The sequence below is a fragment of the Manihot esculenta genome, chromosome 6, assembly GCF_001659605.2.
Source record: "Manihot esculenta cultivar AM560-2 chromosome 6, M.esculenta_v8, whole genome shotgun sequence".
In the NCBI taxonomy this organism is placed as follows: Eukaryota; Viridiplantae; Streptophyta; class Magnoliopsida; order Malpighiales; family Euphorbiaceae; genus Manihot; species Manihot esculenta.
In genome coordinates, this window is record NC_035166.2 from 8425652 (window position 1) to 8438320 (window position 12669).

General features: G+C 26.5%; 1 protein-coding gene across 1 annotated transcript; it reads right to left on the minus strand.

Annotated features, from left to right (window-relative positions):
* Nucleotides 1-12127: 12127 nt before the first annotated feature.
* Nucleotides 12128-12669, minus strand: LOC110618147. The gene is made up of 2 exons (XM_021761215.2): nt 12404-12669; nt 12128-12327 (listed from the first exon to the last, which is right to left on the minus strand). The coding sequence occupies exons 1-2, from the start codon at nt 12637-12639 to the stop codon at nt 12195-12197; spliced, it is 369 nt and encodes a 122-aa protein (XP_021616907.1). The 5' UTR covers nt 12640-12669; the 3' UTR covers nt 12128-12194.

Consider the following 12669-nt stretch of genomic DNA (forward strand, 5'->3'; position numbering starts at 1 on the left):
AAGAAAACCTAGAACCGAAGATAAATTAAAATTTACCTCACTTTGGCTCTGATATCAATTGACGTGGAACCCTATGAAATAAGCCTCAAACCCATACACACAAGTAGATATAGAATCCACAGATTTGATAAACCCACCTCCTATGGCACTGATACCAACTGACGTGGAACCTTATGCCTCAAGCCTCAAACCTACACACACAAGTAGATATGGAATTCAAAGATTTGATAAAGCCACCTCTTATGGCACCCCACACTTAGAGAAGCTAAAACACTAATAATCGAAGGATTTAAATGAGAGTCTGACAAATGCCACAATGAATAGTTGATAAGTTAGCCAAGATTCTTGAAGCAATTGATGAAAGCAAATCATCACTCTTACTCAAAGCAATTACATGCCAAAGGTATGAACAAGAATTCTGAAAATTTTAATTCGAAAGTTCCCTCTTACAAGTATTTTTTATCCTTATATAGTAAGGAGAAAATAAATAAAACTCTAAGAAACTCTTCTTAGGTCTAGCCAAACCACACACAAGGCCTAGGCCCAATCACACACTAAAATAACCCATCAAACTCATAATATCAAAATATAAGCCCAAGACATGCCCAACACTCTAAAACTTAAAATATAAAATATGGCCAGTATACAAGCTCAAACAAAGCCAAATTAAAGCAAGTGTTTAAATAATAAAATATAGCAAGTCCATCATAACAATGCTGAATAAATTAGGCAGCTCAATCTCCATTACACATCTCAAACAAGGTGAGTAGATTAGGTGTGTCTTCAAGGTCCATGAGACATTTGCCAATGGCAATCTTAGTCAATTCTTGTGTTACTTGTTCTTGAATGTGTAAGTTCATAGCTGCTTCAAGCTTCATAGCTTTGCTCCTTGTCACTAGTCCACTAGGAAGCACTGATGGATCCTTCCTCTCTTGATTCCCATGTGATTGTGCTTGCTGGTTCATATCAGTGATCTACAGGCCTTAAGGCACTTTTGATTAGTAGGAGGCCCAAGGTAGGATCATCAAGGAGGAAAGGTGCCTGGTTTAACACTAATGGCAAGCACTGGATGCTCAGAGGCTAGGAAGATTTGACCCCATGCTCGCAAGAGCAGTTTCGAATAGGGTGAGGGTAGCAGTAGGAAGCTTAAAGGCTGGGGCAGAAGTAGAAGCACCCAACACATAAGACTTAGGCTGAAGAAGAGCCGATTCTTTGACCACAGGTGGTGGTGGGGGAGGAGGAAGCATGATTACCTCTTCCACAGGGTGAGCACACTTAGTAGGGAGACTAGCAATCCCGACAACAGTCTTGCCTTTGTGAGCAGCACGTGCCACCTTAGCAAATTTGCTTGACCCAGTCATACTTGTAAACAAAATTAAAAGTAAGCAAGAAAGACAGTTCGAAAAATAAAAAAGACGAAAAGAGAAGTACCTTGATCCCGAGCCAAGGAAGTGCCTTCGCAAAGGCTGGGAAGGTTGGGCGAGTGGGGACCCCAAGTCTTATTTGCTTGCAGATGACTCTACCAAGACAAAATGGCATTCCTCATCGCCTGGGTGATGTCTATTTTCTTTGGGGTTTTAGCCATCGTTAAGAGAAAGGCTAAAGCCTCATCCTCTTCCCTCCTCGGGCGGACCCCATCCTTCTTCAATTCTACCGAGTAATGCCAGCTTATTTAGAGATGCCTAAAATCCCTCGGCATTTGGTGATGGAGGATAAAAATGTTATTTTTCTACTGCTTCAAGGAGGATGGTATCCGATCAAACAAGGTCAAGTGCTTTCAACTGCTGAAGTTCCAAAACTCTTTGTTCTTTCGGGTACCCAATTGATATAGTTGAGAGAAAAACGCTATACTCGGTCAATATAATTATTGAGATAGACGAATTGAAAAGACACTAGAATTCTCCAACTACTAGGATGAAGCTGGGCAATTGAAAGCTTGTGAAATCTAAGGACATCCATAAGAAATGGATCTATAGGAAATCGGAGATCCGCCTTCAATTGCTCCTAAAAAATAATGATAGTATCCTCATCAAGAATCGAATCACTCACGCGGACACGTGGAGAAGGAGCAAAGACACGAAAAGACTCCTGAGGAATTTAGTAAGCATCATAGAGACAGCCCACATCACGCTCCAAGAAGATAGATGGGGTCTTACTAAGCAAGCCGCCTTTATTTTTCGGAGACTCCCTTAACGGAACGATGAGAGCCGGTGCTCGAATGGAGCCATCAGAGGAGGAGCTGGATAAAACCTTCGCTAGAGGAAGGAGAAGTATTTTTGTTCATATTAAAGAAAAGATGGAAATTACCGTAAGAAGTACAAGTTTGTAAGGAATAAAATGGAGTAGAAATTGTAAGCATTTTTCTCTGAAAACAAAGGATCACAAGTGGTAGCAAAAATGGAACTAGAGGAAAATGGGGAGCTTTTATAAGACAGTTTTTAACAGCTGGCTTTAAATTCGGCACGATAAGCAGTGTAATTATTATAGAAAGGCTAGATAGGCGAAATGACTTGAGAAATATGAATCCAATCTCAGGAGGCCACATGCCCCAAACCTCAAGAACAACTATCCCCTTCGAATATGAAGAATTGAAGACCAGAGGGGGACTTATAATGCTACATAACAATCACCCAAGGTAATCCCTGATCTATCACTATAAGACAGGGTCATGTGGTAAGGACCTAATGAGTATGAAAATACGGACTAGGACGAGGAAAGGAAGACTCGGACACCTTAACACCTAGTTCATCCTCCAAGACCCGCCCTTCTTACGATAGGGCAAGTCGCGACACAAAATTACTATTATCAAGTACGACTCGGCGTATTCTCATTATGCCTGTAATCGCGGGATTACCAACCTATTAGCTGGCAATGTCTCATATCAGCAGCCGTCCACATCACCGCCGAACTATTAGAAAATATCATATTTATCTTTACCTTCTTATAGTATAAAAAGAGAAGGATCACAAAAGCAAACATATGCTATTCTCTAACACTAAAACTCTAAGCAATTCATCACTTTCTCTTTACTCTTCAAGATACTGACTTGAGCGTCAAATGACTGCTCACCACCACCTCACATTCTCTTCTTTAGAAGTTTTAACCAATTACAGTGTAACTTTATTTCGACCACGTTATCAATCAAATATCAGCAACATCACTAACAATTTTATATTTTATTTTATTTAAATTTATTGAATTTAATAATAAATTATGCTTAATTATTTATAAATTTGATATATATAATTAACTTCTCATCATCATATATAATTTTTGTAGATAAATATTTTAGTTTAATGTAATAAAAAGTACTAGTTACAGACTTTACTGTTATATATATAATTAACTTTTTTATTCTAATCTTTTATTTCAGTAGAATTAAAATTTTAATTATTATAAATAAAGTAACAAAATCATTTGCAAATAATAAAATTTGAAATGCCTAAACTACACTTTCAATTTTATTTTTATTTTTATTTTTTATTATTAGTATATATTAAAGTAAATTTAAAATATAAAATTTTTTAGCAGTATATTTAATATACAATATATTATATTATAATTTATAAGTAACTAATTTTTCAAATACAAACATATATATATATATACATTAAAAAATAAATTAAAACATTAAATTAAATTATAACTATAAATTTCTATTTATACGATGACATAATAGATTCTAAACCAAGTAAAAATTAGTTAATTTTTATGATATTGAAAAACTAACCAGTAAATCACTCGATTTTGAAAAATATATGAAAACATGCTTAATAATTTAAAAGTGTATTAAAAATATATATTCTTTAATTATAGTCGAAAAAAAATATATAAAATATCCTCGCATCATATTTAGGGTGTTTATATATTTAAAAAATAGTATAAAAAATAGTTAGTAGTAATAAATAATAAAAATAGTGTTTACATTTAATACAAATAATAAATAATTCTAGTGTTAAAAATGACAAAAAATAGTATTCAATCTAACAATGCACATTTTTTAAGTAGATTTTTTAAAATTACATATACATTTTTAATATATTTTTAAAAGATTAATTAATTAACTTTTCATATTATACGAAATAAATAATAATTTTTATTTTAACCTAGTTATAAAAATTTATAATTATTCAAATTTATACATTTAAATTTATCTAATTATATTATTTTTATTAAAAATGAAAATACTATTGTCTAATAATATTTTTATTTTTATTTATTATAATATTAAAAATTATACTTATTTAATTTTTTGAATTTATGTTTATTACTAAAAATAATCAGCGATGAATTATTTGTTGCCAAAATTTTAGTGACGATCTAATATCTATTAGTAACACTACACCTTATTATTAATGAATCCGTCACTAAAATACCTATTTTTTATTGATTTTAGATGAGTTTTTTTTTTTAATTTTAGCTGGTTATTTTTTATAGAATATTATTTTAGTTATAAATAAAATTTAATTACGTAGAATTTATATTTTAAATAATTTTTTAACCACTTTGAAGCTAAATAAAAAATCAATATAATTATCCAATGAAACTAATAATTTTTAAATAAAAATAAAATAAAATAAATTGTAGTTGTAAAGGCTGTGGAAGGAGATTTTCAGCAATCGTAGTAACGCTTGCATTTTTTGATTTTATTAACTAATATTTATTATTTAATAAAATTATTAACAACATATATTTTTTCAAAAATTATTATAACCTAATTATAGTATAGATTATAAGTTAAAAGAGTAATTTAGATTAATTTTCTCCCAATCATAAATTTAAAATTAATAGTGATGTAATTTACATGAAACTGTGTTACTGTGTTGTGATTGGTCAATCTGAATCTTAAAAAAAAAAAAAAAAAGTTAGGTGATTAATACCTATGACATCCACTCCGACACTCAAATCAGTTAACTAAGAAAAAAATGGTGAATGTAATGAATGATTTTAAACTTAAGAGTAGTTGTATAAAAATACGTATCTTGATTTTATTAACTTTTATAACGTAAAAAAATGGAGTTGGTTATTAAATTTTCTGAAAATTAGATTAGTACCTGCTAACAGATAAGGATCCTGTGCAACGGGATCTGATGGATTGTATTCTCTAAAAGTAACTTTCTGTAAGGTCTCGTCTGGTAGTTGAAAAGACTAGTTTTTGACGAAGAGCTGAGACCTACAATGTCCAGATTTTTTTTTCTATCAATGGAACTAAGTATCATTTTTCACACGACTCTTATTATGTGACCCTATATTCGAGTGTCAACTAAGAATCTCATAATTATAAGTATAATGGGACCTCATAAATTGTGTTTTCTAACAATAACTTTCCGTGAGATCTGGCTGGTAGTTGAGAGGACGAGGTTTTTACGAGAAGTCGAGACCTGCAGCATCCGAATTTCTTTTTCCATCATTTTTTAATAAAACCCTTATCACGTGATTCTAAATTTGAGTTCAATTATGACTTACTTGACAATTATTGTTATATCAAATAGTTTAAAGTTTTATTTTATTTAAAATTATTAATTTTTGATAATAAATTATGTGTAGTCTTTTTTAAATTATTTTTTTATCATAGGTAGTTCTTCTTGATAATTATTTATTTATAATTTTATTTTAATATAATAAAAAGTATTATTTACAAAGTTTTACACTTATTAGAAAAATTTAAAACTTTTTCCTTTGATATTTTATTTTAAAACTATTAGATTTTAACTACATATAAGTAAAAAAAAATAAAAAAATATTTAAATATAATAAAATTTGAAATGTCAAAATTGATTAAATATATAATGTATTTTCAATTTTATTTTTTATTCTTAGTGTTAATATAATTTTAAAAGATATAATGTATTTAATGGACAATATATTATATTACAATATTATATAGCAATTATTTTTAAAATACATTATATATATGAATAAAATTAAAAAATAAATTAAGAAAATTAAATTATGTTATAATTATAAAAATTTTATTTATATAATAAAAATAAATTTCAAATTAAAAAATTTAAATTAAGGTATTAACCTAATTAGAAAATATATAATTTTTTAAAATTACATCTTTAAATTCAGTAGTTATATTATGAGTAAGTTTTTTTAACCGTGTTAATTTCTAACATTTAATAAAGTATGCAAATAAAGGAAAAAAACATAAACAAAAAAGTTAGGACATTGAATTAATTTATTTTTTTATTATTTATTACATTATTTGATTTTTATTTATTTATTTAATTAAATATCAATGTTAAATAAATATTTAAACTAGATAAAATTTAAAATATTTTTAATTATAGCAGCTTATAATAATTATAATATTAAAATAATAATAATATTTAACAAAATAAAAGTAAAATTAAAATTGATAATATTTAAAAATTTATGAATTAATAAAATTTAGTTAATATTTGAATATTTATTTATCATTTAATTTCATAAAAAAAATAAATAAGAAGAGTAAAAATTTCAATTCTACTTAAAACAATAAAAATTTTATATATAATAATTTAAAATAATAAAAATTAATTTTATATATGATGTTGTGAGTGCAAATATATTATTTTCAGTTAAAATATCTAAAATTTATTAAATGTAATTAGAAAAGATGAAACAAATTCTTCCATTTCTCTGCTATTCTTCTAGAGGGAAGAAATATTGTTTGGGAAATTCAAGCTACAAGCAAAAACCCTGGCTCATTGCTTTCATGGTTTTGTCATTCAAAAATAAAATAAAATCTAGAGTATGAGTTTCATCCATATAAATTATAGAGAGAATTATTATTAGGTCCTGAATTTTTAAGAAATGCATTTTTTGGTCCCTATAATTTTTAAATCCTATTTAAATGTCCCTGATTATTCATAAATATCGTTGTATAGTCCTTCTACTAGTCAAACCATTTAACTAACAGTCAACGGAGAGATAACAAATTTTAATGTCCTAAATAATCTAACCTAGGCTTGTCGATACTTGGAGCTTTCTCCATCGCAACAAAGAAAATTGTATGCATCTTTTTGCTCTTTCGGTGTTGATGGGTTTGTTACTGATTCCCTCTCGTTTGCACCAAGAAAGCTTTCTTTTCTAATAGAGAAGGTAAATCTCTTATTCTACTGCACTAAAGACCCCACTCATGCTGTCTGGTTTGTAGACAACAAGGAGTATTTGGGTACTTATAGCATCCACAATAGTGTTATTTGGTGCAATGATGCTTCAGGCAAGTCCTTTTCTCTATCTCTCTGTTGAAAAAATAGAATAGAATAATAAAATCTGAGTTGTGTTAGATACTGTTCTTAAAGATTTATTTTGCAATCCCTTAGGATTAAACATGTCATTCTAGAATTTAATTTCCAAAATCAAAACAACAAAGATTTATCTCAAATTTATAACCAAGTAGAAAATATAAAAAAAAGAAAGAATAAAATAGAAAATGGGAGTCACTTTCTTCATAAAGATACAGACTATTTATAGTTAAAAAATAGTCGTTGTAAACTGTTATAAAAATCTTGAGATAATATAATAAAATTATATCGGTCAAATTTAATATTAGATTTAAATATCAAACATGCAACAGCAAAAAAAGCTCATAAATAAAATTTTCAGCGACCACAAAATCTTTTGAAGTCTAAATTCATTTTACAATAATCCCCCACATATTTTTAAAAGATTTTTCGTTGCTAGGTTTAAAAATTTAGTAAATATATTTTGAATCTGGTGTTTTTTGGACTATAAACCGGATCTAGATTAATAAAACTAAACACACAGAGTAATTAGTGAAACTTTTATTTCTATGAACCAAAAACTCTTTTTTGTATGATAATATCCCGTCAATCTCATAACACTCCACATATTTTATTGTCAATATTATTGTGTGCTAATAGACCATGTGCGTGTCTGGTAGTTCATAAGTGTTCTAGAGATTATACCACAATCTCATAGAAGCGACCACTCCCCACACTTATATAAGTGATCTCATCAAGTATATATTACAATTTATACACCACCCATAAGAGATATGAATATCATTAAGAGTTTTTATCTCACCTTCTTATTAATGCAGTTTACCACTTTTCACACCATAAGAAAAGATAACGTTAAATAGTACTAGCAGAACTAACAAGTGACTTGTTATTATCCATATAAATATTTTTCATGGGATCTCCAATTGCAAATGTTGGGTTTCTATTGCTGTTAATTTCATATTGGCTAAATCTCATTCCTTTGATATTTCATTTATTAACTTCTTTCTTAAAAAATTTAGTAAAAGAATTAGCTAAATCCATTTCTAACTCCACATAATTAACGAATATAATTCTATTTCTCAGCAATTGCTTAACCATATCATGTCTTAGATAAATATATCTATTTTTACTATTAAAAGTTTTATTATTTGTAATAGCTATTGCTATTTGATAATCACAATACACGAATAATATTGATTTTATTCTCAACATAGTATTTGTTAAAAAACTTCTTAGCCACTCAAATCTCATTGTTATCTAATTCCAAAGAAATAAACTGACTCTATGGTGGTTTTGACAATCATAATTAATTTTCAAGTAATTGCACTACCAATTAAATACATAATCACTAGTGGATTTTATCTCATTTGAATTTAAATTTCAATTAACATCACTATATTATTCTAATACAGTATGACATCTACTATATAGAATACTATAACTCGTGGTACCTCTCAAATAATTATTAAGTTTGACTAAAGTAGCCCAATGATCATAATTTGATTATGTGTAAATATGTTCAATCTATATAGCATAAATTATATCTAAGTCTGAAATTTCATAAAATATAACAATCTTCTAATAATATATACATATCTAAAATTGAGCAGTAATATAATTTCTACTCTTCTTTGATAATTAGCATTACATGGGGTATTCACTAGTTTGACATTGAGATATTTAAATTTCTTTAGAAGAAACTCAATAGGCTCTTGTGATATAATTATATTATCATTCCAATTTTAATACCCCAAATCACATTTGCTCCCCTTATATATTTTATATTAAATTTATATATATTATATCATAATTTTTATAAAATATAAGCATATGATCACATATAACAAGTAACAATTTATTCATCATTTATAAATTTTGTAAACATATATTTTTCAACTTCAATTGAAAAAATAATAACCCTAATCAAAATTTGGTCAAATTTCTCACGCTACCGTTTAAGTGCTTATTTCAAAGCATAAGAATTCAAGAATTTTGTAAACTTTATTTTATTCTTCCCTCAAATTGTACCAAGAAATAAAAATAGTAAATCAGAAATAAGAAATAGTCAATTTCAATCCGCTAAATAACCTTGAGAAATAACCATTTTCATGTATGCTCAATTGGTTGAAAAATGCATAAGAATATTGTCAATTAGTATCTTATAATTCGTTGCTATAAGACCAAAATGAGAAAAGATTAATTTAACAAAAATTTTTTAATTTATTTTTAAATTGAGTCCATAGATTTAATATTTGATTTATAACTATTCTGGTAGATAAAAAAAATATTGATAATAATAAATTCATGTGATTTCGCTGTCCACCACTAGTTTTTAACAGCAACAATTTTCAATAACTTTAATTATTTTCTTTCAATAAGATTCTCTCCCACCGTTGAAAGATAAGATTTTCTCCATCCCACCATTGAAAAATAAAGATAAATCCTTAAAATTATTGTAAAATAGTATAGAATAGAAAATAGGAGTCATTTTGTTCGTGAAGATGCATATTATTTATAGTTGAAAAAATAACTATTGTTAGCTATTATAAAAATCTTGAGATAATATAATAAAATTATAACGGTTATATTTAATATTAGATTTAAATATCAAATCTACAATAACAAAAAAATCTCACAAATAAAATTTTTAATAATTATAAAATCTTTAATTACCATAAAATTTATTGAAATCTAAATTCATTTTACATCAGTCTCATCATTCATATATATATATAATATTCTTTTTTCTCCGGTTGTTTGTTAATTTTTTACTGTGGCTTTTTTTTTTTTTTCTGTTGATATGTTGAATTGATCAAGAAACCTTTGAAATTATGCATCTCATTATCCTAGGCAAATACCAATACACTTCTTGTTTAAAAAAAACAGATTAGGAGATTCAGTGCTCCTTATTACTGGGAGTATGGATCAGACAGTAAAGCTAAAGGATCTTCGGACCATAAATCAATTGTACTCTTTCAATTTTGATTCATCTGTGGACTTCTCTATTGGTGATAAACTTGCCATCATTACTACTGATCCCTTCAAGAATTCCCTCTGCCATTTACGGAAAACGCATTGTAAGGACTCGGTAAGTTTTGGGAGTTGCTCTTTGGTTGGCCATTGTTTTCTATGCCCAATTGACCCATGAAAGAAATCACCACTCATAACCAAACGAAGAAGAGTTTGAAATGCGAGAGTTTACCTTCCTTTTGATTGCAGAATTAAGAATTTGTTTTGTTGTTTTTGTCTTTAATAGAATTTGCTTTGTTAGGGTTTGGAATCACAAATTTATTGTGAGATTTAAAAGCGAAAATAATTAAAGGGGCATTATTGGCTTTTTCTCAATGACTAACGAAATATATTAAGGCTGATTAACGAAATATATTTAATAGGGTTTAAGAATTATAAGGATTAACAAATAAATTTCTTAAAAATTCAGAGATTTAATAGCAATTATCTCTAAATTATAACTGAAAATAGAAATAAGTTAAATTGGATATAGCCCAATATTATCCTTTTTTTTAATAATGTTATTCTCAAAAAATATATTTAAAAAAAATTATTTTATCAAAAGTGGACTATGAATCTACAGTTACCAATCCGCCTAAAAAAATCTAAGCTCCTCAAACCCATGATTTTTCGGAAACTTGGTTGTAAAAGATGGTATTAATTTAATTTTTTTCACAAAGTAGGTATTTTTTAACTTCTTCTTCCACAATAATTTAATTTTTAAAATTTAATTTTTCCTCTTCTTCCTTTTCATTTTTTTTTCAATAATCCAATTTTTAAAATTTAATTTTTTTTCCTCAATAATTTTATTTTTAAAATTTAATTTTTTATAAAAAAGCTAAAGAACAAAAAAGAGTAATTTAATTTTTTTGATATTTTTCTAATAATAAAAATAGATTGTTTTATTTACGAAAAAAATATATATATTTTAATAAATTTATAAAAATATAAGGATTAATTTATTAATAATCACAATACATAGAAATTAAATAATAAATCTTTCGTATATATTTTATTGACTATATATACTATTTAATTTATGTGAAGCGGAGTAATTCATTAATTGATATTTTAATTTTAAAAAATATATTAAAATATAATTAAAATTTAAAAAATTTATTAATTAATATCTTTATTAATTTTAACGATTAAATATAAAAAAATCTAAAATAGTTTTACATGAAAAGATTAATCATTAGATTTTTCTTTTAAAATTTAATGGTCATTTTAATTTATTTTTAAAATTTAAAAAACTAACCGAGTTTTTTTATGTTATAAAAAATAAATAATAATTAATAAATAAAATAATAGATTAATTAATTAATTTTTTTAAAATTTAAAAATATTTTAATATATCTTTTAAAATTAAAAAGCTAATTAATAAAATTTTCATTTCACACGAATTAAATAATAATTTTTTATATATATAATTAAATATTAATTTTTAATATCTATAAATATTTAAAAAATATATATATATTTTTGTAAATTTTATAAAGATATTCAATATAGCATAGACTAAAATGATAATAATATAAAATAAGAAAAATGAAAAAAAAATCTTTTCATTTCATCTCAAAATTTGTAATTTAATTTTGTATTAAAATAATAATTAGTAAATGAGATTCACAATATAAATTTTAAAAATTATGGTTGTTTGCTAGGATATTACAAGATAATATTTTATTATAAAATTACACTATATATCCTAAGTAAATAGCATAAAAAAATAAAATTATATGAAATTTTTTATATCTTTCATAAAATATAATAATATTTTTATATAAATTAAGAGATGGAAGGTTTCTCCCAAAAATAAGCTCAGCAATTTATTTCAAGAGAGAATCCTATGGTAATATATGAATTTCTAGCAGCTCAAAAAATAAAAAATAAAATGAATTTCTAATTTTATGAATTTCTAATTTTACAAACTTACCATCTAAACAAATTTTAGAGCTCTTCTTCCCTTGAGATGGCAAATACAAGGAAAATACAGAGAGGAATAACAACAAAAGCAGAAACCTTAAGCAAGTCTTCTGCTTCCTTTGAGATCACTCCAATCCTCGACCAATCTCCACTATACCTAAACATTCAATTGATGCTTCCACATTAGAATCTTAGAGAGAGATAGAGAGAGAAAGAGAGAGAGTTAAGCTTACCCAGCATCGATGAACCCTAATCCAAACACAGCAATTGCTGATTGAGCAAGAAATTTACTTGAAAATCTGAGAGGAAAATTTGGTTGTTGTGTTGTTGAATCCTTAGAGGAATCTTTCTTCTTAGCTAAGGTGACGGCAATAGCATTTCTTCTGCGAATTTTGTTTGGACGATAGAGATTCGGAGAAGAAAGATTATTAAAGAAAAGGCTTGTTTCTATGGCTACCATTTCTTTCATGTTATCTCTCTCTCTCTATGGGCCTCTTTT

Excerpts from the sequence above, each read along its gene's own strand:
- LOC110618147 (XM_021761215.2), bottom strand. The coding sequence starts at position 12,639 with ATGAAAGAAATGGTAGCCATAGAAACAAGCCTTTTCTTTAATAATCTT. Across the intron at positions 12,328-12,403 it reads TTAGGGTTCATCGATGCTGG|GTATAGTGGAGATTGGTCGA; the intron begins GTAAGCTTAACT and ends TTGAATGTTTAG.